Consider the following 27,634-nt stretch of genomic DNA (forward strand, 5'->3'; position numbering starts at 1 on the left):
AAAGTTAACGTTATGACAAACTTTCCATTTACTTGACTGATATTCAAAGAAATCAAGTAAATGTGGTCTGCTGTAACAGGAATTCCAAATGTAGACACATTGTTGTCAGCAAGTTCATAGCTAAATACTGTTTTACATGTTGCTATGTTGTTTTCAGACTACATGTGTAATCTTCATGAATAACAAAAAATATTCTATGAGTTCCAGAACTCTACCTACACTAAAGTAGGGGGCTTCATTATCAAGAGGAATACATCTTATACAAACATTGAGACTAGGAACACAACAGTTCACTCTTGATTGAATATTATGCATGATTTCCAAAACATGCAAACTATTATAATGCCAAGAGAAGTGAGACAGACAGGGGCTACACTGCAAAACTTTGAGAATTTCAGTCAATTAACCGTGGTTGCGGTATTTGCATCACATGATGCAAAAGTCTGTAAAAGTTCACACTTGCTTTACTTACAGTATTGTCTGTGCTGTGTATTTGCTTGTTTGTGTCTCAGGACATTTGTAATTAGTACTAATGAGCTTAAAATAAGAGGTTCAGGTATCTGAAAATACCATTTGACCTTTCTGTTAACAGCATCCTTTTCCATACTGGGACTTTATCCAGGGCGTAGTAGGCAGACAGTGGCACTATACAGGTAGGAATATGATGACAAGCTTCAGGTGCACTCTATTCCCCTTTGTCAGCTTGCACAAATCATTCATTTTACAAAGAGCACCGTACCAACTAAACAACGGGAAATATTGCTGTACTTTGCAATATAGATCCTTTTATATGGCCGTGCAAGTCAATATTTCTACACAATAAACTGCCTATTGTTCTTCCATTGAAATAATTTCAGAGTTTGCAAAAATGTTCGTGACTACAGAGACAAGGATTACTTATATTTTTAGACCTTAAATTATCGCGTTTATATTCAAAAGCTATCATTACACAAGCAGAGTAACCAGTAAATTATTGCATCAGAAAGCTTTCATCATCATTAGGCAACATATGTAAGTGCATTTTATGTATGACATATATGCACACTACGGTCTTTCATCAAAAACAGAAATACCTTAGATGACGCACAGCTGTTTAGAACAGCATAAACGCATACATGAAAAGCATCTGTTATTTACCTCTAGCATTGAAAAAAAAAATATGTATTCACTTGAAATGTCAATCTCAGTAAGGAAGTGCAAGAAGCAAAAGATAATGTACACACCAAGCTACACCAAGGAAACCAATCATCTTCAGCCTTTATTTCAAGCTATGGAGTGGGATGCACACACATTCTCTTGATGTTGACTGGTTAATACACTATCATTCATTTCATTCAATCAAATTAAAATGTCATGCGTTAAAGATTCAAGATATATAGGGGGAAAATTAAAACGAAGCATGAAGGAAGGATTCATCTTTAGTTTAGTTTTGTTTTTTTAAACAAAAGTATACTCCCAATATATCCCCTATCCCCCAGTACAGCCCATATGCCCCCATTACATCCTCTATTCCCCACTAAAACCCCTATCTCCCACTATAGACAGTATCACCCCACTACAACCTTTATAACCCCCTTTTTTCCCACTACAGACCCTAAAAACCCACTGCGGCCCTTATTACATTACTATAGCCACCATCTTTCCCCCTACATCCCCTATTCCCCCACTATTACACAATTATTTCCCCCATACAGCCACCATAACCCCCTTTTCCCACTAGTCCCTAAAACCCACCGCTGTCCTTATTCCCTAACTATAGCCACTATCCTTTTACTACAACCCCTATTCCCCCACTAAATCCACTATCCTCCCACAACAAACCATATACCCCAACTATAACCTTTACACCCCCACTGCAGCTACTCTCCTTTCCACTATTGCTCCAAAGCTAGATGTTTGTGTGTTTGGTTTTCTCTGTGTGTAAATGTGTTAGTTTCCTTTGGGTGTAAATGTGTGTGTCAGTTTTACCTGACATTTGAGTTGCATTAGAAGATCATATATTTCCCAAAAGGTAAAGGTGTGATATTAAGCAAGGAAAATAAAATTGTACATTTCCCCAAAAATCACTGAACCGAGTTCTCCCATCCAAGGGCATAGAATGCATGCAATGGTGCAAAATAGTTCCAGATGGCTACCATTCAATTGAGTGGTCATCTTTAAAAACATTTATTGGCCAGGAGGGTTCTCTCCTTACTTGCTTTGAAAGAGGCATGTCTCTTTTACGGCGTGTCCAAAACACGTCCACATCACTCATACACTACTCCCCTTGGAACCGATTTAAGGCCTGAAAGTTTTCGCTCATCCACTTGCCTGCTATAAGTAATAAAATCCAGCAGATGAGCAGCTTTTTTTTGATCTACATAACACAAGGTGGACTACTAGTCACCTTTCTTTACCGGACAGGTAATCCTAGGTAATATTGTGGAAGAATTCTCAGGTCAGAGATGATGCAAAGACACTCCAGACACAGGTCGTTGAAGAACAAAGACTGTTTATTTGCAGCTGCAAATGTTCCAGTGCCTTTATCAGTAACACGATTCACTGGACCACAAGCAACGGCCTAACAAGGAATATATACTGTTAATTACATATTCCATAAGTATACGAAGAATACAAAAGTTACACCCATTTTACAATGGTTACATCCAACTACTACACTAATACTTATCTCTTAACATATGTTAACTAACAGCAGGCGTTCCTGACATTCCACACATGTGCCCTGGTCCTAGACGCTTACACAATAGTATTAACCATGTGAGTGCAATTACAAGGTTAACACAATAGTTCCCCTGAATGGACTGGTAACTGACTGCAACAACACGTGTTACTTATTTCATACTACTTTAAAGTGTACATACTATGCCAGTCATCTGCCTGTTTTACAATTAATAGTTTAGAAACAGTCAGACAAAAACCAGGGCACACCCAGGCATCCATAGACTGCCCTCTGTACAGCTACTCTCATAATTCAAAACTATAAATCAGTATTACTAAGCTTGATTCCATCCACCCTGGACAGCAATAATAGGCTGCAAGCTTTGGGGACAGGTTAGCCTCAATATATGGTTATGGTGGCTCCTCTAAGCGCCTAGCTTACTCCCTACAGCCTGGTACTGCAAAACATATTTTATTCTAGTTGGTTTTAGTTACATAACAAGGGAAGGAGCATGGATGATGAAAAAGCATGGAGATACTGTAAATACTCAGAACAAAGACAAATCGAGAGACCAGTAAGAGGAACCACAAAGCACAACCTTTTAATAATTTACTTCAATGCCGCTATGCTTGTGACAGTGTTTGAGAATACTTTGCGCAGGAGATCCACTGAACTGAGGACAAGCCAAGCTTGGTCTTACTTACCAACAATGACACGGAGGTAAAAAATCGAAAGGTTAAGGAATCCATTGCTCAAATCTTATTATTATTATCATTTGGTATGTATATATATACACAATGTTATACAAAGTCAATACAATGTTAACCAAAAATCTGCACACCAGTCAAGCCATAAGATTTGTTTTTCCCACAGGAATCACATATTTGCAGTGATGTAACTACCGCAAAGAATTCTGGGTGGGCATATGCAAATTAGTTTAACAAAGAATCACATTTTTGCCTCATTCCATTTTAAACATGGATTCCTTTGAGTCTGTGTTTGCAGTATACAACAGCTTTGAAACACAACTCAGGAAAAGATGCAAAGCCAGTAAAACACTCATGGATATCTGTTTCATTGTTAATGCAAATCATCAGCATGAGGTTGGTTACTGGTTGGCTATTAAAGCTTGGCAGTACTTGCAAAGCAAAAAACAAAAAAGGTATGGTACCAAAAAAAGATTTTAATTATATATAATCCAGTAAGGGAGGCTGCTCTCCGGACTTAAAACTTCAATTTATTATGACAAGTTAAAAATGACGACCACTATTCACTATTTTTCTCATGTCATTTTATTTTCTATTTGGGTTTTTTACATAAACCCGTTCACAACATTAATTTGTTTTCATGGTTGCCCTGGTGACCGGGTTTCCGGCCGTCTATCACGTTAGGCATGCACAATGACATGACAAGAGGTGGGGCACGCAATATGGTGCGCGCGCGCATACCCGGACGTACACTTCGTGGAAGTACAACACCCTGGTGAGCTATTTCACTAATTATTGATGGTATATATTGCTTGTATGTGCATTGTATTTTGTTGTCCTGTTGTGTTTGACCCTGAGGAAGGTCCCGAGCGGGGACCGAAACGTTGGTCGTCATTTTTAACTTGTCATAAGGTCGTCGAAGTTTTAAGTCCGGAGAGCAGCCTCCCTTACTGGATTCTCTATCTATTGAAGCCTTGGTTTTGCGCCCGGCAGTGGTATACTTTATACGTGACTGCAGGGGATGTGTGTATATATATATATTACACAAGATCCAGCGCACTCACCTATCCACTAAACAGCAACTTCAATGTTGACAGATTTTATTAGGTTTTTTTTTTCACCTAATCTAGTCATTATTTTTGAAGTTGCTGTTTAGTGGATAGGTGAGTGCGCTGGATCTTGTGTATTGTATAAATTGTCCTCCAGCAGCACCCTATTTATGCATGTTCAGGTGACCGTGAGTGCAGCCCCTTGGTTTTATATATATATATCTTCCAAGTTGGAATTGTTCTAAAATGTATAGCTATAATAAAGATCATGCAGTTAAACAGGATTTGTCATATCTCACAGAGTCACTTTAAGAGAGGAACAGTTCAATATGGATTATGAATCATGGTTATATTAGTTACTCCCATGAATTTCTGTAAAACACAAAAATAAGAACAAGGAACTAACAATGTGTTCAAAAATCATGAATACGTTTGTGGGATATGGAAAGATACTGTTATAAGTCCATTACTGGCAGGTTCCTCTGGTAAATAGACCGGTCACGTGTCATTATCACTTGTATGGGGCCTCTATTCTTCTATATGAACCACACAGTAGCATGTTCACCCAGACACAGTAAGGTAGCTTTAATATTATCTAGATATTGGAGGCAGGATTCTCACTGCAGTATGCACATTCTCTGCATTCTGGCAAACTCAGATTGATCACACGGATATGATATCAAGGTTACAAATAAATTATGTGAGTTAGCAATTAGCACCATCTGCTTAAATAAAGACTAACTTATGGTTAAGTGAAGTCCTGATGCTCTGTTAAATTATTATATAAAACAGTTTCACTCCTGTATACCTGTGTTTGTTTTATATATTATACACCCTGACAGAGTAAACCTGACCTAGACCGACTTGACGAACAGGGTACAAAGTAACACCCAAATGAACTCCCAAATCTGTCCTACACCATCCCAGGTTAACACCTCACTGTCACCACCAACACTTACTATCAGGCATTCTGAGTTACCCATTAAATTATGCAACAAAAGCAGGAGAGCATCCAATGAATCACAATACTGGGCACTATGCTAACTAAGCACTGCTCAATGCTGGCTAAATCACAGCTAGAAAGAGTATGCAAGAGTGCACATCAAATAAAATCCTTTATCTCACAATCACCGTTATTCACTAAAGTGAGGATTCAAGGTGAATGTAAAATTTAAGGTTAAAATAGCCAAAACGGAAATATACTCTCTGTCTCTCTATCAACTACTCTGGCATTTCTATGAATTCTCACTTGTATTACAATTATACAATTAGTCACAAAATATACGTATATGAACACTATCATAACCAAAACAACTTCAGCTTAAAGGAACACTATAGGGTCAGGAACACAAACATAGATCAGCTGCCCAGCCTAACCCCCTTGCATCCCTTAAATAAATATAAAACTCTACCAGACAGCCGCTAGAGGGAGTTCCGGGATGACCTTTGGGCATCTAAACAACGCTGGACGTCCTCACGCTATGCGTGGATAATGCTTTCCTATGGAGAGATCCTAATGCGAATGAGGCCATTGCCCCGCATGCGCATTAGGTCTCCCCAGCCAGCGGACATCGGAGAAGGATGCTGGACCCAGGTAAGTGACAGAAGGAGGCCACGGAGGGGAGGAGGGTGTGGGGGGCCTTAACAAACAAAATAGTTTGTTTTCCTGGCACTATAGTTTCCCTTTAAGCAAAAGTTGTATTGGTGACTATAGTGTCCTTTTAAACAAATTACAGCAAAATAATTAATGTAACAAAAAAGGTACAAAACTTACTGAGTGCAAGTAGACACATGCACAAACGTTTAGAAAAAGAAACATTTTTATAACCACTGAATGTGTTACAGAAGGAAGTAACAGGTAACATTTATTACTATATTTGACAGGGAGCCAAGGGTAATCATGGGAAGTGAGATCTCCACTTTAAATATATACTAGTATTGTACACCAGACCTGAATTCCCAACTTCAGGTAAGCAAAAATCCTCACAAGTAGGATAGAGTTTTATTCTTGCCAAAACGGACAAGGCTTATTATGAATTATTCATTTTATGAATGCTGGATTAATCAATACTCCATAAGTTATATTTTTCCTAAAAGCAAGCAAGTACAGCGCCTGAATCTCAAACTCAGACATAGTCATTGCAAGCACTGCAGTACTCTACATGTTATTGATAAAAACTGAGATCTATATATGCAGCAGAGCAACGGCAACAAAAATGCTGCTATAAGTGACTTCCTTTTCAATGGAACTTTTTCTTAAAAGGGAGGTAATAATAGGGGTGATGAAAATCTCACATAGGGCAAATTAACCAGAGAGAACTCACAGCCCATCTCAGAAAGGGTTAAACGGACACTATAGGCACCCAGACCACTTCATCTCATTGAAGTCCCATTTTAGAGAAAAGGCCATGTTTACATTGCAGTGAAAAGACTGCCTCTAGTAGTTGTACAAGACAGTCATTAGAGGTGCTTCCTGTAGGTTCACAGAGTTTGACTCTGTAAAACAAAGCTGGAGGTCCTCACCCATTGCATGAAGACATCCAGCGTCAAGCAAAACCCCCATAGAAAAGTATTGATTGAATGCTTTACTATTGGAAATGCCGATGCCCAGATTCGAGGGACATAGGCACTGGAATCAGGTAAGTTTAATAAAGGGGTTTCTAACCCTTTCATGGCTGGGTGAGTCGCGAGGGTAGAGGAACACTTTAGTGTTAGATATACATCCTTGTATTCCCAACACTAAAGTGTTCCTTTAACATTGAGTAGAGATGCAAGATAGTAGCTAAAAAAGGCCTTTTATATTCCAACGTAGAATCCCAAACGCTAGGGGGAAAACCAATTAAAATATTCATACTGACTGTATTTCACTGAAATTACAACAGAGTCAAAAGATATACTAAGACAAAGTAGGGACTGCTTTTTCCTCCGTATTTTTTCTACGCCTGAAACGTCTAGACACTGGGTGGAGCTACTGCCGTTTAAATGTGTCAATCTCCCAGCCGTCACAAGTGATGGCTGCAGAGACATTAGCTGTATCTATGGAAGAACCCGCAGTCTTGCAGGATCATCCATAGACCTCAATGGACGTAGTCTTTTGACGCTGAAGTGCCAGGAGCAGAAGAGGATGGGCCAGAAGAAAATATTTGCACCTGCAAGGGACAGATTCCGGTAAGTATATCTCATCTTTCCCTGCCCAGTGACAGGTCCACCAGTGTCAAATTATGCAAAGTCCCCAGACAGTGTGGCTTTAATCATAAAGTACATCTTATAGAAACCACTGTGATTAAAGGAACACTTTAATGACCACTTCATCTCAATGAAGTGGTGTAGGTTCGTTGTCCCTGTCCTTTTAACGCCGCAATGTAAAACAGTGCAGTTTTTCTAAAACTGCAACGTTTACATTGTAGAGTTAAGCCCTCTTCTAGTGGTTATCAATATGACAGCCACAAGAGGCGCTTCCGCTGCACAGACCGAGCAAAACGTCACATGACGCAGAATCCCCACAGGAAAGCATTGATTCAATGCATTCCTGTGGGACTGTTTAAATGCGCACACAGCACTTTAGTAGCACTGGACTTGACCACACCTGAGGAGGCCATGCCTACTCGATGATGCAGCAGGAGGAGACGTGAGCAGTGCAGAGGCAGCCTCAGAGCTGGAAACAGGTGAGTAAAACCTTTTTTAGAATTTTTATGGAAAACAGAAGAGCACCTATCTAGAGTGAGAGAGGTAGACACTATAGCATTTGGAATACAGGTTTGTGTTCCTAACATTATAGTGTTCCTTTTAAAGTAATTAAATTATCCAGCAACAGCCTATCCAAGTCTGGACAACAGTAACAGGCTTTTCAAAAATGTGCAAGTATAATCATATACTTTAACTAAACCCCCATTATTTTTGTCTAGTTTAGGAGTAAAAAAAAAACAAACAAAAAAAAAAACTACTACTATGAGCTTTGCAATTGCTGTTTAGTGAATGAGTAAGTGTGCCGGATCTTGGATGTTGTATGAATTGGCCCAGGCAGCACCCTAATTAAATGTATTGTTCAGGTGAGTGCAGCCCTCTTGGCTTTATGGTGCAGTCCTGGGAGTCCAGGCCAACATCCCAGTTTTGCACCACTCCCTGTCACAGGCGCATCATTCCAGGGCCCTATTGAACATTGTTCTGCATAGAGCCCCAGGAGGACGGATTCCCAAGTAACTTGGTTAAAAATATCATAAGAACAGAAATGATGTTGCTAGGGTAGAAATTGCCAAAAATGGGGTACACTGGCGTTGTGGCAGGCTTATGCAATGTATGCTTAAATACTGCAACTAAACCCCCAATATTTTTGCCTAGGTTAAGTGTTGTTTTTTTATTTTTGTAAACAACTACATTCTGGGAGTTTTTAAATTTCTGTTTAGTGAATGAGTGAGTCCACTGGATCTTGTGTGTTTTAAATAAAACAGCAAAGTGAGGGTGCAAAGCAATAAAAAAAGGCCAGTGTGACTCTTAATCACAGTAACTGATCCATTAGTGATCTTTATCTTAGATGATGAATTTTGTGTTGAAGAAATGTAAGTACAGGAACAGAGTAGATGCAGCATAACCACTAAAGTAAGCAGAAATAGTTATGGTGCTTGAAGTGTCCCTTCATTTAGGGAAAAGTAAGAGAGCTGTGGAAAAATGTTTTTTTAAGAAATGGCTGAATTACCGTGGATCATGGGTTAATGGAACAGGTCTGTTCACACACATGAAACAAATATTTGCCTAGTGATAAAAACATTCCGTGTGCTAAATAACTGACCTGTACTAAACCCAAAAGCACTGATATAAAAAAATATTCCTTATTTTACAGTGAATATATTATTAGCATTTATATATAGGGCCAACATGCAGAGCTTTAAATTTATGCAATGGTAATGTAAAGCAACAAGTAAATGTCAGTAGTGGTCATGTGTGAACACAGAGAAAACATAAAACACAACAACAGGGATAGACGCATGTTTTGTATGGTTAATGGCCAGCAGCATTATATCATAGAAAGTTTCAAATCAAAAGGTGGGATGACACGGCCAACAAGTATAGTCAAGAAAACTCATGTCAGTACAAAAGGGACCAAAGCACAGATACAAATATGAGAAGCTGGAAGGCTGTTTTACCTATATTTGAGTCAGTACCTGTTTATTCACAAGGTGTGCAGGATCATATCTCTGTAACATACATTGTCCCCTATGTAAACAGACATCTAATTACCAACAGTGCGCGTTGAGAGCTAGAATGATGCATGAAGCTGCCTAAATCGAATCATGTTACGCACCCTGCTACTTGAAGTACCATGGCACAAAACAGACAAAAAAAAAATTAAAAAAATACATCAATACTCTTTAATAAATAGCCATTGTGAGATAAGTTGTTATGGTCATTACACTTACAGCTAAGGAGAATATTGGCAGCAACCCAAGAAATTGTTAATTTATCCATGATCAGTTTATTACTTATTGGTTTGCTCTGTAAAGATATGTATTTGATGGGATTATTATTTAGTAGTACGAATGCAAGGCCAAGATACATTAAAATAAGCAAAGTGCTATGCTTCTGATTCAGGCCATGGGGATGTAAGAAATCCTACATGCCATTTACACTAGCATCACAAGTTCAAACGCATGGCATCATTCTTGAATTATTTCTTTGCTGTATAAATATTTATATAACACAAAGCACACAGACTTACTTGTAAAGATAGCAGGTTGATTACAATTATGTTATTTATGGGTACCTCAATTGCTTTGTTGCGTTGTATTTATGCGGATGTGGGTTGTAATATTGTATATTGTTCATGAATAGTTTGTGGTATGTATGATACCTATGAATGTTGGATTTGTATGGAGAATTGTGTGTATGTGGATGATAGGGCACATAGTTTGGTGGTGTGTATGTGTGGGACTGCTTGTGTGGTTGTGTGCATGTATGTGGATTTCCAGTGGGTTGGGCTGTTTGTATTATTTGTATGGTGGGTGTGCTTCTTCTGCAGCTCTGTGTATATTTAGGCAGTGGGGGAGGTTTCTCTGGGGTCTACCATAACCAGGATGGCCAGGTACAGGTCAAGGTCAACTGTGATAGCTGCTGTGGGCTGTTCTACTCCAATGTGAATTTCTGTTCACAAGTGCTGGGAGGAAGTGATCTGAGATTAATTCCTCTAGGTTCTGCAATGTATAAATTGAGGATTGTCCTTCACCACCTGCAGTCACCGCTAGGTTTGCACTAGCAGATATCCGACGTCCCACTAGGACTCCTGATAAGCCAGAGCTGTCACCTGGAGTAGAGTATTATGCTTAACTCATTCTTTACTCCAGGTAAGCAGCAGAGAAAATATGTACAGAGAACCATAAAACAAATCAAAACCATAAGGAATGTGTAAACACAGGTGGAAGGGACATCACCCTCACCCATCAGTCAGCACAGATGATAAATTGACAAAGATGACAATTGATAGTCCTCTTTCTTTGTCCAGATGAAACATGGCTACTTAGAGAAGACTTCATACACAAAACTGGAATCAACAAATCAAATGTGATGGATCATCTGAATGCTCTGTCAAAGAAAACATTGGAGAATGAACATATTAAAAAAAGTTTTCTTAACAGACTGTGATCAGCAATTCTTTTATGCCGGTCATTTGATTGTTTTCATGTTGTTTTATGTTCATTGTTTTTGATATCACTCATTTTTTTCTCTTTCATTTCACTATTGATTTGCTGATATTGGCCTTGATTTTATATTTTTTGGGCAAGCTTTTCAAATTATTACTATTATTTATATAGCACCAGCAAATTCTGCAAGGATATATAAAAGGCGGACTAACAGGCAAGTATTTGCAACAAGACCAGTTGGACGCTCAGGAGGGTATTGATTTACATGCTCAAACAAGCTTACACTGTAGAAGGAGTGGGGTAAAGTGACACAAGAGGTAAAGGTAAGATGTAACCCACCCTGCTTCCTCTCCTGCTACTGTCTAATAATTATAAAGTTGTCTAGCAACCTATTTTTCCTGCACGTAAAATGCACCTTACCCTTACCAATTGTGTGATTTTAAACAATAATAAAAATAATAAATAATAATAATGATTAACCCCTTAACACCGCAGCCAAATGTACAAGTTGTGAACGAAACAAAACGTAAACAAAACCTGGCATTTGCGCTATATGTCTGTCCAACCGTAATTCACCTCTTTCATATTAAATGCACCCCCCCTTATTATATATCATTTTATTCAGGGGAAGCAGGGCTTTCATTTAATATCAAATATTTAGCTATGAAACATAATTTAATATGAAAAAAATGGGAGAAAATAAGATTTTTTTTGATTTTTTTCGTTCTACATGACATTTTAACTGTCAATGTCATAATACTGTTTGCTTTTACTGCAATAAAATACACATATTTGTATTCAGCAAAGTCTCACGTGTAAAACAGTACCCCCTATGTACAGGTTTTATGGTGTTTTGGGAAGTTACAGGGTCAAATATAGCGTGTTACATTTGAAATTGAAATTCGCCAGATTGGTTACGTTGCCTTTGAGACTGTATAGTAGCCCAGGAAATAAATTTACACCCATAATGGCATGCCATTTGCAATAGTAGACGACGCAAGGTATTGCAAATAAGCGATGTCCAGTCTTTTTTAGTAGCCATTTGGTCACAAACACTGGCCAAAGTTAGCGTTCGTATTTGTTTGTGTGTGAAAAATGCAAAAAACGCCTATTTTGGCCAGTGTTTGTGACTAAGTGGCTACTAAAAAAGACTGGACATACCCCATTTGCAATACCTTTGGTTGTCTACTATTGCAAATGGTATGCCATCATAGGGGTAATTTTCATTCTTGGGCTACCATAGGGTCATAAAGGCAACGTAAGCAATCTGGCGAATTTTAATGTGAAAAAAATGAAACACAAGCCTTATATTTGACGCTGTAATTTTTGAAAACACCATAAAACCTGTACATGAGGGGTACTGTTGTACTCGGGAGACTTCGCTGAACACAAATATTTGTGTTTAAAAACAGTAAAAAGTATTGCAGCAGTAATATCGTCCGTGTAAGTGCTGTTTGTGCGTGAAAAATGCAAAAAACGTCACTTTTACTGGCGATATCATGGTTGTAATACATTTTACTGTTTTGAAACACTAATATTTGTGTTCAGCGAAGTCTCCCGAGTAAAACAGTACCCCCCATGTACAGGTTTTATGGTGTCTTGGAAAGTTATAGGGTTAAATATAGTGCTAGCAAATTAAGTTCCCTATACTTTCGGCATGGGTGGTCAGGCAGGTCCCGCTAATTGTAATTAATTAGGATACCTAATTATGTAAAATTATTACATAAATATATGTGTAGAATTAATATATGTATATATATACACGTATATATATATATATATTTTTTAATATTTTTATTTATATATAGGTATATATATATAGTGATATATACCGTACGTATATATTTATGTATATAGATATATATATTATTTCGTTCTACGTGTATTTTGATATAAATATATATATATATTAATATCACAATACAGTTAGAACGAAATAAAACACATCTATATATTTTTTAATATTTTATTTTTAATTCTTTTTTTTATTTTTATTTTTACGTATTTACATATTTATTTTTTTTATATTATGTATAAATATATATATAACAATAATTATATATATTTAATCAGTATCAGTCTACGTGTAATTTGATATTAATATATATATATATATATATATATAATTATATATATATTAATATTAAAATACACCTAGACGGTGTATGTGTGTGTATGTATATGTGTATATATATACTTAGATCATATAATATATGATCTAAGTATAAATTTTTTTTTTTACACTTTTAACATTATTTTTATTTGATTTCAGCCAGCAGTCATTACAGTTAGTCCCCCTGCTGGCATTGCTGGAGCCAGCTATACCGGCCATGTGATTGTGAGGTCCTCGCAAGGACCTCACTCTCACATGACCGGGAGGGACCGGAGGAGGAAGATGTGCCGCGGGGGGGCTCCCTGGGAGTCCCCCCAACCGCGTTCGCCGGCGTGGGACTGCCGGCGACCGGGTAAGTTACTAAAAACCGGAGGGTGTACTATTACGCCCTGCGGCGTTTAGAGACGCTTTTAAAAGGACGTAATAGTACGCCCTCCGGTCTTAAGGGGTTAAAAAGTAATACTTTGCAAGGCTTACCCAAAAATACTAAATCAACACCATTATCAGCAAATCAATATTGAAAGGAAAGGAAAAGACACAGGTAAAAGTCCTTTAAAACACTTATCTTATTCCAGAGCCAAAGTACTGAAGTCAAAGTGAGCACCACTCACGCATTGAATCAGTGCTTTCTCATAGGGGATTTGAACGCGCTGAACGTCCTCATGAAAGCGTGAGGACGTCCCGCATCGTTTCAGAGTTAAAGCGCCTTTATTGGCTGTCTGGTAGACAAGCATTACAAGCAGTCTTAACCCTGCAATAAAAACATTGCTTTTACATGGCAGTGTTAAAGGGACAGGGACACTGAACCCAGACCACTTCAATGAGATGTGCCTGTAGTATCTATTAAAGTACCTCTGTCACTTATGAATATTTCATTGCGATATAATCCTTTGAATGCGCTCGATTTTCATTGACAAAGTGAGGTTGACAAAAGGCAGAGCTCGACTGTAAACCTTTGGCCATATAGTGCTATACCGCAAGAGCAACAAGGTCAACATATGATCCTTTAACTAGCCTATACAGAGAGTTTCACAGGGGAAGCGGGGAGATAATAAAAGAGAAAGGCAGAAGATTAGAAAATTGACAAGAGTGCATATTGAAAGAAAAGTGAATGGCGTAATCTTATCACATTATCATATATGTGTGCAATGTTTATATGCATGTATATATAAATACTAAAATGTATGGGAAATGTACTCATGAAACCTTACTGGATTCAGTCATTACTTGATTAAGTATTGACCTTCTACTTTAGGTGAAAAGGGTGCTTTCTGCAAAATATTTTTATGAATTGATGGATTTTCCCATGATGCCTTGCATTCTTACAAGGTAGCAATATAATGCACATTACTGCAATGTATCTCAACATGACTGCAATGGGTGCCCGAGTCCAGGCCAAAGGCAAACATAAAAAGTAAGGGAATCATAAGAGTCGGATATTATCAAAGCTGTGGCACTTACTATACATTGCGCTGGATAGTTGACCCTAGTTCATGTAACATACTGCAATAATATTTTATATAGTGAATAAAATAACACAAAAGCATAAAACTATGAAAAATGGCACCCAAAAAAAACTAATGCAAACTTAACACACACAAATGATTTACCTTGCATGATTTGACTTTAACACAGAGGGCATGGAACTTTAAACTTCTGAATGTAAAGAGATGGTTATAGAGTAACCGTTGGTAAGTTGCACTGATGAGGGCTTTTTTCAGCTTGTAGAAAAGAACTAGCAGTAAATTAAGTTTTCTCTTTTTTTATGATCACTTACTGAGGCTGAATCAGCAGCAATAATGAAAGCCTCAAACAGGAAACGGAAATGCAAGCAGTGCACAAACTATAACAAGTTTCACAAAACATTCAGTCTAAATATCATTATCAGTCAGCAATAGCACACATAAAAAAAAAATTACGTACTTTTCATGATCACAACAGGTATAATAAGTACCCATTTAAAGATCATGCTGAAAGCCTTTGTAGTATAACGTACATACTAAGATGATGATAATGATGCTATAATACCATAGCTTTGCTTATAACTACCCCAAGATGAAGGCAAGGGTGCATTATCTCTGTAATGCAGTTATCAACTGTGGTTTAAGTTGATGAGGTGAATTTGACCTAGTTAGTAATTAGTATGAGGTTAGATGACGACATATTCTAAGTGGACCCTTGGGTACTAGCATAATGTTTAGACAGGTGCCAGGAGTTAATAGCACACATCTAAAGTGTAGATTTGACACAGATACTTTAATAATTATTTATATGATTTATTGCTAGAGATTTTAAGGTGAAGAGGAAACTCTTAACGTGACAATGCAACTGTTCTTCTACACATCCAACCATAGACTTAATAGGCTTCATCTAGAGTCCCTAAGTGGACAGTGGTATGAAGCCAGACAACCCTAGCCTTATCCAGAATACCCAGGACCTGTTTCTCAAAGCAAATACCTTTGTGGTCCTATATTAATATAATCTGCAGCAGAGTATAGTAATATTGTTGGTATTTCATATGGGTATACATAAAGTGCATATGGTTATTTTCATTTAAATAGATATGTTATTGGTTATGTTTGGTTTTGTTTTTTTGTTTATTTTTTTAAGGGAAAAGATCATTTTTTTTAAATTAATAATTTCTGCTAGAATTTAAACAGAGCATCATTTCCTAACCATGACACTCACGCACCATGGAAAGCAAGATTATATTTCACCTGTGGTTTGCAGGTCATAAACACATGCTTACACATGCTGGAGGTAGCGAGTAAGAGGAAAAGAAATTCACTTGAAATCACTATAATTCGAGATTTCAGCAAATAAACATTACAGGAGCTTGTCCATGCTCTAGTAATCTCTTGCATTGACTAATGTAACTCTCTCCTAATTGGTCTTTCCAGAAGCCGTATTGACCCTCTACAGTCTGTAATGAATGCTGCGGCCACACCAGTGGTGTATCCTGGTTTTGTGCTGCCCTAGGCAGGACAAAACTCAGGCACCCCCCCTCCCCCCGCGCCCCCCCTCCTCCCGCGCCACCCCCACCCAACCTTTCCCCCCGCCCCGCATACTAAATACACACACACACATTCACTGACAGATACGCATACACTAGCTAACAGAAACACACACACACACTAACAGACACACTCACACTCAGTAACAGACAAACACTCACTCACTAACAGACACACACTCACTCACTAGCAGACACACACACTCACTAACATACACACTCACTAACATACACACTCACTAACATACACACACAGTCAGACACAGACACACACACTAACAGACACAGACACAAACACTAACAGACAGAAACACTAACAGACACACACACTAACAGACACACACACTCACTAACATACACACACAGTCAGACACACACACTAACAGACACACACACTAACAGACACACACACTAACAGACACACACACACACACTAACAGACACAGACACTAACAGACACACACTCACGCACACACATTAACACATTTTTTTTAAAATTTATTTTTAACACTTTTTTTTTATTTTTTTTTTTAACACTTTTGTTTTATTTATTTTTAACACATTTTTTTTTATTTTTTTTTAACACATTTTTTTTTTAAATTTATTTTTAACACATTTTTTGTATATTTATTTTTAACACGTTTTTTTTTTTTTTTATTAACCCCCCCCCCCAGCCTCCTTACCTTTGGGAATGCTGGGGAGGGGGGGTGTCTCTTCGTCCCTGGTGGTCCAGTGGCTGCTGGGCGATCGGGCGGCACTGCATGGCGGGCGGCCGGCCGGCGAGGGAGCACTTCCCCTGAGCTGTCTGCTCAGCTCCCTCGCGCGCCTCAGAGTGAGGCTGGGAGCCGGAATATGACGTCATATTCCGGCTCCGCCTCCCAGCCTCACTCTGCGGCTGGCGAGGGAGCTGAGCAGACAGCTCAGGGGAAGTGCTCCCTCGCCGGCCGGCCGCCCGCCCGCCCGCCAGCGCCGCCCGACCGCCGGCATGTCTGTTAGCCGCAAGGCTAACAAGACATTTGCCTTGGGCATTTGGGGGCGGCTTTTTTTGCCGCCCCCTGGAAAATGCCGCCCAAGGCAAATGCCTTGTTTGCCTCGCGGCTAATACGCCCCTGGGCCACACTGATTTTCCTCTCACACTTCTCTCATCTGTCAGTCCTTGCATTGGCTTTCTGTATCCTATAGGAGTCAATTCAAGGTACTAATCCATACCTATAAAGCACTGACAAATTCTAGCCCCTACTATATTTCTTCACTGATCCATAGGTATGCCCCTTCTTGGTCTCTCCGCTCTGCCCATCACCTTCTCCTGTTCACTGCTCGCACCTGTACGGTCAACTCACGCTTGCAGGACTTCTCGTAGGCAGCTTCTTTCCTTTGGAATAGCCTGCCTACCACTATCAGTCTTTCCTCTAGTCTTCAATCGTTTACGAAGTGCCTCAAAATCCATCTATTCAGGAAAGCTTACCACCTCCCAGCGTAAACTCTACCTTACATACCTGTCCCTTGCTCTCTCATAAAGGGCAGCACTCTACTCTCTCCTCCAGCTCTACTTCACTCCCACCTTATTTGATTGCTACCTCCTGTCCTATTGTGTTTTACACCCCACCTCGTTTGAGCAGGGCCCTCTTCAACCTATTGTTCCTGTAAGTTTTGTAATTGTCTCATTTATTGTTAAATCTTCCCATCTGATAATATTGTGAAGTGCTACGGAATATGCTGGCGCTATATAAATACTACTATCAATAATAATAAAACATACACACTGAACATTCCTAGAAATTAGGGCTTGCCAAACCTAAGATGCCACGTTTCAAAGAAGACCCATAAATTACATCTGGCACCGAAAGTCGTCCCATACAGACCCATTTGGGGAGCTTAAAAAACGTCCTCTAACTAACTAGCATTAGTGCTACAAGGAAAGACTTTGTCTGTGTATTCACCTGACACAAACCAATTCCAGTGCTTCCTCCTCTGTTACCCAGCTCTGATAGAATGGCCAGGATTCCAATCATGAATGGTTGAGTGAAGATCCAACAGGGTTGGAGGGGTGAGAGGGTCAGAGTGCTGATATGTGCTGGTTGAATATTGCTTTTTTTTTTGGTGCAAGCCATGCTAACCGAGGACAGTTCCTATCCAAGAGGCAATTAACCCAAGATATAGTCCCTAGCACTGATCACTGCTATCAAACCAGGTTAAATGCAGAGATGAAAAAAATTAAAGCATCATAGCTGATAGTGTGGGTGAAAATTAAAGATATGATATACATGTTAAAATGTGATTGACTAGTTATCTACAATGTGTATATACAGGTGTAAGTGATGTTTGTGAAGTTATGTGTACTTCTACAGTAGTTTGGTGAGACACTAGTTGCAGAAATGCGAGTTAGTATCACTTAACTCTTTGCGCACTAGAAGTGAGAACTACAGTTTATGTATTCAAGTGTATTCATAAGAAAATGATGGTTCCCAATAGGAGAATTGCATCAGCCCATGGCATTTCCAAGAAAACAAAAATCATTATTGTGGATTGTACATGTATTTCTCTCTCTATTTTTTAACATAGTATTGGTTAACACAGTTAAAGAAAAACTAAAAAGAAATGTGAAAATATCTATAATCAACAAATGGAATTCTCGAATAGTATAACCCCTATGGCTGTGTTCAAAAAATAAGTCCCATTCTTGTATGATGCTCTAAGATGTTTTTTTCTTAATATATAATTGTATAATTGTCATGTTCCATTTGCCTCCAAATATTTCAATTGACCAAAAAAGGCCCATTCTTTTATAGGTGTGACTGAAGGTGTGGCAAGATTGTGCAGCCATCCCAGCAATTTTCAGGTAACTGCATGACCTACTGAAAGTCTATTGTGTAACTGAGCAAGTTATTTAATGTACACAAGTATTTTATTTACACAGTGTAATTTCCAAACAACTACAGTTAATGTTAACTTTATTGTAGTACAACTCCAGTGATACTCCAATGTAGACAAAACATTTTAAGCTGGGAACAAAATGAGATATAAAAAAAAATGTTACTATTGAATTATGAGCAGGGCCCTCAACCCCTCGGTCCCTGTGCGTTCACTTGTCTGGTTACAATGACGTGTCTGTTAGTCCACTCATTGTACAGCGCTACGGAATTTTGCTGGTGCTATATAAATAAAAAAATAATAATAATAACAGTTACACTTGGGAACAAACCAAAATAAAAGGGTATAGTTTAGGAAAATGATAGTGACAGGTTGTCTTCTATGGCAATGCAGTTAAACAATGCATGTATTTTACATTGGCAAAATAAATATTCTGCAATACATAATATAATATCCTGTATTTTAGTGCTGTATTTTTTTATCCCTAGACAAGAAAATACTCAATCTGAACTCCAGATGAGTCCCTATAACCTACAATGTGACTACTCTCGAAAGCTTATGATTAATTTGTGAATGATCAAAATTAGATTCCACATCATACACAATACCACAAACTACTCATGAACATATACAATATAATAGCTCAAATACACACAAATACAACGATACAAAGAAACTACAGTATGAATAACACAAGCGGAATACGGCAACATACACACCTCAATTAAAACATTTTTAAAAAGACCGGCATGCTACGGGACATCACAATCCTATTTCGGCACAGTGATGCTAAAAGGTCGCCTACCCCTGCTCTACACAGTACTGTGTTATACCTGCTGATGGTATGAATTTGGTCATTTATTGTAGGTATATAAATTAATAACAATCTATATTTGGTGCATCTCCAAATCAGAAACGTACATCTGAGCCGTGAATAGACAAATCTGCCTTGACAGAAAAATGCCTGTTCCTGATGGGCAGGGGGAAACATGCCCTGTAGTCACTGTTACTATGACAACATGTACCTAGGTGGGATTTTCTGGATTCTAGAATATTTGACAACCCCCTAATATCCAGATTAAATTATATTCTCTAATCACAGATTTCATGTACTGAAAAAAATATTGTTCATAAATTAATTGCAATTTGACATCCAACTTGCATGAACAGTAAAAAATGAAAGCCAAATTACATTTGCAAAAGACAAGGAAATGTAAGTATTAGATTTGTAAAGCATTATTTGAAGGATAATTCTTCTAGAAATATGGCTCCATAAATCTTCAAGGTACCGTAATGTAATCTGAGCTAATGTATTACTAATTCAGTGGTTCTTTAGACTACAACTCCTACAATCCTTTACCAGACCCAGAAAGTTGCCAGATTTGCAGCCCTATGGAGATTGGAAAGTTTTACTTGCCTTTTTTTTTGGTAGATATGTTGAATAAATATATTTATTAGTTATTGTGTTCCCAGCCTAATGTATGGAGTTTGCAAGACAAGTTCAGGGTTTTTATAAAGTTAGAAATACCCATTTAGCTTTTCCAAACTCAAGGGTAACCAAAAGTTAGATCCCCAAACGTAGTACTACATGTAACATGAAGTTCTGCCATCCTAAACTCTAACTAATTATGAATTTATTGTTCTTCAGCATATCTAGGTCCACACAAGCAATGGAATATTTCAATTTCCTGCTACAGATGTAGCACTGCTGTGGTTTGCAGCTACAGATATGAGTATATTAGAATGTGTTTTTCACAAAACCATACATATTTTAGTATTGGTCACAACTGGTACAGTCTAGATTGCTATGCCTGAAAATATTTGGGAAAATAGGATCTATGTTTTTAATTAAGAACAGCCTCAATATGCTCTCATCTGTCCTCTGCATTTGTAGCAATATCAAAACACTGAAACTTGAACCAACATTAGTAATGGCTAGTCTATGGCTCTCTAGCCTTTGTGGACTATGGCCCTCATAATGCCCAGCCTGCAGAACTGAGAGCCAAACGGTACGCATAATTGAACACCATAAAGGTCATACTGCACAGCTGACATGCTAAAAGATCAACAATAATGTATATAAGGAATACATCAGGGGATAAACAAAATGTACATCAATTACCGTACTCCATGATGCTATAAAAATGGTAAAGCATTAGGGAGTCATTTTTTGCCTTTTGTCACTTTTGGTCTATATACCCAGCAGCACCTTTGAGTTAGGTGTAGTGAAAGTAGGGAAAGAATCATTTGTTACCTGAAGTGTACAATACTGCAGTGTGCACAATGTTCCATAATGTTTGAAGCAGATTTAGATTTATTGATCTATTTTTAAACGCAGATAAGCCGCATGAAGGTGAACTACATACTTTTCAGCAGAGAAGCTGAGATTCCAATTACACAAAACAAGCCCTTAGCTGTCAACAGTAGGCATTCAAACAATGAAAAAAGAAGGGTAACAATAAAAACACAATACAGCTATGCCTTGCCACCAATAAAAACAAATAATGCTCCTCTTATTGTTTGCAAACAGTTATTATTGGCACATAGTAACATTTTTCCAGGTTAGGTGGCTGTCCTAATCCAAGCTAATGCACTATAGCAGATATAATAAACTATGACTTTAAGTAGAGCTTATTATGGACACAAAGCTGTCCAACGCTTATGAACTGAAGTTAGAATTTACATTGCTTAGTGCACAGACATGGATCTATAATCTAAATATTGGGTTCTGTTGAGTTGGAAGCAAAAGTTGCTAAACATTTTCAAGTTGTCCTTACTGCTCAGCGCTCTCACACAGTGGTGGACAAGGTCAATGCCACAACAGAATTGGTAGAAGATGCTTTCTCTTTTGCCGTGCACACATGGGTCAGTGTAAGCACCGGTCAGGCCACTAACACTGTAGACCAGGGGTCCTCAAACTCCGGCCCCCCAGATGTTGCTGAACTACAACTCCCATGATTCTTTGAATTACATAGATAGCCAGAGAATCATGGGAGTTGTAGTTCAGCATCATCTGGAGGGCCGGAGTTTTATGACCCCTGCTGTAGACACTGGCCAAAACCAAAGCAGGCACCAGTAGGGATCAAATGTTCACAAAAAGTGCACAAAAAGCTCCTTTTCCACTCATAATGGGCAAAGATGAGTAGAGGGAAATATCTCTCAGAAATGGCACACCATACAAACAAAGGGCACATGATCCAGTATCGGACAAGTGACAGGAGATAAAGATTCTGGTACAAAGGGCACAAAGCCCAAGCTGTCAGCATTGATATGGAGTAGAGATTCTCACAAAATGTGCATATGGTAACAATGCTCTCACAATGGACACAGGGTGTCAGCACCTACACAGGGTAAGTGGGCACAGGGTCCAGCCTGTCAGCACTCACACTAAGTGAAGATGCTAACACAATGGGAATAAAAGAGTCCACCCTGTCAGCGCTGACAGAGTAAAGATGTGCACACAATAGACACTAGGTCTCAGAGGATTACTTAATGGGAATGAAAGTGTTCAGCCTGTCAAGCACTGGGTAAAGATGCTCACATGCAATGGGAATTAGAGGGTCCAGCCTGACAGCACTGACACAGAGTAAAGATGCTCACACACAATGGTCTCTAGGTCCAGCCTGCCAGCACTCAGTAAAGATGCTCATGTAATGGGAAGGAGAGGGTCCAGGCTTTCAGCACCTAGTAAAGATGCTCACACAGAATGGATACAGGGTGCATGCAGCCCGTCAGCACTGACAATGAGTAAGGATGCTCACACACAATAGGAGGAATGACAGCCTGTCAGCACTCAGGGAAGATGCTCACACAGAATGGATACTGGGTGCATGCAGCCTGCCAGCACTCAGTGAAGATGCTCACACACACAACAGATAGAGGGTGCATGCAGCCTGTCAGCAATCAGGGAAGATGCTCACACACAATGACAATGGGCAGCCAGTCAGCACTCCGTCAGTGATGATGTTCACACACAATGGACACACCGGCCGCCAGTCAGGTCTATTTGCCCCCAGCATCCCCCCTCCCCCTCCATCTCCCCCCGTATCTATGGCTAGCACAGGCTTTGTATAGTAGCTCCCAATGGCCAGTCCTCGCCCACCTGTGTTTCCTGAAGAGCTGGTCGGACTCCCTGAAGCCGTTGTTAAGGAGCATGTTGATTCCCACCAGAGCCAATTCCGTGTCATCCGCGGGCTCCTGCTGCTCGCCGTCCGCCTGCACTGCGCTGTGCCGCTCGGCCATGCTGCGCCCTCACACCAGGGCCGGATGGACACACACACCTATGGACAGCCCGGGCTGTGTCTGTCAGGGTCCGGTGTGCCGCTCTGTGACACCCTGCCTAGGCACGCACAGCCTGGGTGACAGTAATAATGTGCAGCAATGAGAGAGAGGGAGGGAGGGAGGGGGCAGGAAGAGGAGGGCCCAGCTGCAGCTCTATTCTCTGTGATTTGTGCAGCCCTGGATCCTGCCTGGGATTGTCTGTCAGGTGCTGAGTGTAGTTATAGTCACTGGTCTTACACAGCTACCACATGCACAGCACACAGACAGACACATTAGACTGTTTGGCCAATTGAGCATTTTTTGTGGGTTTGTTTGTTTGGTTTTTATTCAGATAAATTGATCATATTTCAGCTATGCAGGTATAGTTGATTTACATGTTGAGACAGGACAGTCATACTGATTGTTCCCTAGAGTGTGACTTCCTCCCCCCACCCCAAATATGAGTATTTCATAAATATGAAATTGTTCTGAAATGCTTTCATTCCACTGAAATTCTAGCACATTCAGAAAATAGGCCACTACTCTGCCTTTTGCAGATTTATTTACACTTGACAAAACTTTACAAAAGGCAGAGCAACCACAATTCGCCCGTATGTCACAGCATCCGCTCAGTGCGTTCCTTTGGCACATTATCTTTGATTGGTGGGCCTCTCCCAACTGTGTTCCAATTCACATCCTCCTGGAGTTCCCTCTGACGCTTAATTGACTCCGGCAATGTTGATGATCAAACATTATGGTGTCATTGCGCCAACACCACGCACACGTTAGTGTCACCGGGATAAAGCCAGCCTAACTCTGTCCTCCTAGGGCTATATAAGTTCATTTTTGCCCTTGTACTGTACCCTGTTGTGGTTTTCCTTTAGTAGTTACACTGGATTGTACCTTGACAAGTTCCCATTATATTCTCCCTGATCTTTGGCTTGTCTACCCATATACGTTACACTCTGTCTCCCTGACCTTTAGTTGTCTACCCATATACGTTGCACTCTGTCTCCCTGACCTTTAGCTTGTCTACCCATATACGTTGCACTCTGTCTCCCTGACCTTTAGCTTGTCTACCCATATACATTGCACTCTGTCTCCCTGACCTTTAGCTTGTCTACACATATACGTTGAACTCTGTCTCCCTGACCTTGTCTTGTCTTGTACTTTTCTGTATTAAGCCCGTTAAGATCGACAACTCTAAGGCCCGGTAATACGCTTTATTATACTGTTCTATTGTCTTTAGTGTTGTTGGCTTGAGTTCAGCGAGTTGGGTTGTAGTTTATCCTGACGCCATCACTAGTGACTGCTGTGAGGAAAAAGTAATTGTCTATAGAGGTTTGTGCAATCTCTTTGGATTTTCCATAGACATCAGTGTTGTATTCTCACACATTCACGAGAGTACGGCACGGACGTGGGCTCCTGGCAGATCAAGCACTAGGAGCTAAAGAGGATCCCATCTGGACATGGTTTAGTAAATAACTCAGCTAGTATACGTAGTAATATGTCACAAGTTTAAATGGAACAAGAAGAAATGTCAAATAAACAATTGCAAACAAAAATATAGCTATTGTGATATGCACCCTATTGAATCTCAAGCATTTTACAGGTATAACTAGTAAGTGAACAAGTCAAGGTTCTTGTATATTTGGCCTAAAGCCATGTGGAATTATCTCTATTTCATCTATTGCACCCTATGCTGGCACTCATCCTGAGCTTTCTATTAACCCCTTAATGACACATGATGGAAATATTCCTTTTTATTTCTGAAGTTGTGTCCTTAAGGGGTTAAATCACCAGTGATCAGCTTCTTACTCCCACCATTTACCACTCCATGAATAGAGAACAGGTAGAGCAAGTAGCTTCTCTGGATGCAAAGATCTGCAGCAAATCGCAAAATTGGGTTTGATAAACTGGAAAGGGTTTATCTTCTCAATGAGCAGAGTTCAGCAGTTATATATTTTGGTTAAAGGGATACTTTAAGTTCCAGGAATACAAAACTGTATTCCTGGAACTACAGCTCCTTCTGGATATAGCTGAAGTGGTCTGGGTGCCTATAGTGTCCCTTTACCAACTGTGAAGTGACCTGGCCAGCACGGATTTTGTCAATCTCAGGCAATTTGCCCATTTCAGTTTGCTCTTCTTCTAGTGTACTACTTACCTAGATATTCTGAAAGACTACTTTTTATGGTCCACGTTTTGTTCTACTGGATATTTGACAATATATGCACTCCCTGTTATGATGTTCCCATTCTGGGTTTGAAATTTTTTTTGGCCATTATAACGTCGTCATCACTACTTCCAGACACTTGGGTTGTATTTAGCCAAGCTATTAAGCGTTTAGACTTTGTATTTTCTGTAGGTCAGGTCATTGTGAGTGTTCATTTTCTTCCCATTTCCCCTTGTGTGGGCCATCCAGTTTGTCTCTAGTTATTCATTTCTGTGGGTTTGCTAACCAGAAGTCTTACAAGTACACTCATTTGTTAAAGAGACGCTTTAGGCCTTTTAATCTTATTGAAGTGGTCTGTGTGCAGTGCCCCAAGCATTTTGCTCCCTTAATGTAAAGCATTGCCGTTTTGGAGATACAACAATGTTTTCATTGTGGGGCCAAACACACCTCTAGTGGCTGTTACACTTGCTGGCACTAGATGGCGCTTCCCCTGTGTGTCAGACTTCGTTCTTTATGTTCAGCCTCCTCATGCATGCATGAGAACATTGAACATTCAATCAATGCTTCTCATAGGAGCATTTTATTTGAGTTTCCACACTGGGAAAAATGGCAAGTAATGGGTGATTTAGTGACAATTTAAACAATAAAAGGGGAACCCAGGGGTCACATAGATGCCATTAAAGAAACACTACAGACACCCATTTCATCTCAATATTTATTCCTGCAGCTGAAAACATTGCCGTTTTGCAGCAATGTTTTCTTTGCAGGGTTAAGCTGCCTCTAGTTGCTGTTATTATACTGACAGCCACTAGAAGCGCTTCTGGGAAATAGCAGAATAAAACTCTGCCACGCTAAAACTTTAGCCACAAACGCGCACTAGCCTGCCAATGATCTCCTATGGGAAAGCATTGGAATGGCTGAGATTATCAATCTTGATGGCCTTAGCCAAAGAGGCACTGAGGAGAACAGCACTGTGAGGGAGAAAAGGTAAGTAAAGTACCTTGGCTGTGCTAGCCAAGTCACATAAACCGTTACTAGAGCACTATAGCATTAGGAATATACATTAGGAATATAGATTGGAATCTCCTAACGCTATAGTGTTCCTTTCACCTAGTTAAATTTTTTTGAAATATTATTTTTAACTAACAGTTTACATTTAATGGTGCCATGGTCTGACCAGAAATACAGAAATTACCTTGCAGTAGGTCCCTTAGTGAATCTAAATACACAAACTGTCTTGTAGAGTGTAGAAAATCGAATACCGTATATACTCGAGTATAAGCCGACCCGAATATAAGCCGAGGCCCCTAATTTTACCCCAAAAAACTGGGAAAACTTATTGACTCGAGTATAAGACTAGGGTGGGAAATGCAGTAGCTACTGGTAAATTTCTAAATAAAATTAGATCCTAAAAAATTTATATTAATTGAATATTTATTTACAGTGTGTGTATATAATGAATGCAGTGTGTGTGTATGAGTGCAGTGTGTGTATGAGTGCAGCGTGTGTGTATGAGTGCAGTGTGTGTATGAATGCAGTGTGTGTATGAATGCAGTGTGTGTATGAATGCAGTGTGTGTATGAATGCAGTGTGTGTGTATGAATGCAGTGTGTGTGTATGAGTGCAGTGTGTGTATGAATGCAGTGTGTGTGTATGAATGCAGTGTGTGTGTATGAGTGCAGTGTGTGTATGAATGCAGTGTGTGTGTGTGTGTAGCTGAGCCTTGGTGGGGAGTGGGCAATTTTATTATTATTTTTTTTAATTATTTTAATATTTTTTTATTATGATTATTTTTTATTATTATTTTTTATTATTTTTGTTTTAATTTAATTATTATTTTGTATTATTATTTTTTATTTTATTTAATTTTCTTTCGTCCCCCCTCCCTGCTTGATACATGGCAGGGAGGGGGGCTCTCCTTCCCTGGTGGTCCAGTGGCATTGGCAGTTCAGTGGGGGGGAGGGAGGCTGGCTGAGAGTTTACTTACCTCTCCTGCAGCTCCTGTCAGCTCCCTTCTCCTCCGCGCCGGTCTGTGCAGCTCCTCTGTCAGCTCACACTGTAAGTCTCGCGAGAGCCGCACTATGACCCCGCGGCTCTCGCGAGACTTACACTGGGAGCTGACCGAGGTGCTGAATGGACCGGCGCCGAGGCGGAGGG

General features: G+C 39.5%; 1 protein-coding gene across 2 annotated transcripts in view; it reads right to left on the reverse strand.

Moving 5' to 3' along the window:
- TTC39C (tetratricopeptide repeat domain 39C) overlaps positions 1–27,634 on the reverse strand; it is a 125,582-nt gene that overhangs the window by 94,318 nt on the left and 3,630 nt on the right. Inside the window, exon 2 of one of the 2 annotated variants that reach the window (XM_063451471.1) lies at positions 23,147–23,238. In XM_063451471.1, the coding sequence (XP_063307541.1) occupies positions 23,147–23,238 (92 nt within the window). Of the gene's footprint in view, positions 1–23,146; positions 23,417–27,634 lie in introns of those variants that run through there. The other variant, XM_063451470.1, reaches the window with a different exon arrangement.

Source organism: Pelobates fuscus, chromosome 4 (assembly GCF_036172605.1).
Source record: "Pelobates fuscus isolate aPelFus1 chromosome 4, aPelFus1.pri, whole genome shotgun sequence".
In the NCBI taxonomy this organism is placed as follows: domain Eukaryota; kingdom Metazoa; phylum Chordata; class Amphibia; order Anura; family Pelobatidae; genus Pelobates; species Pelobates fuscus.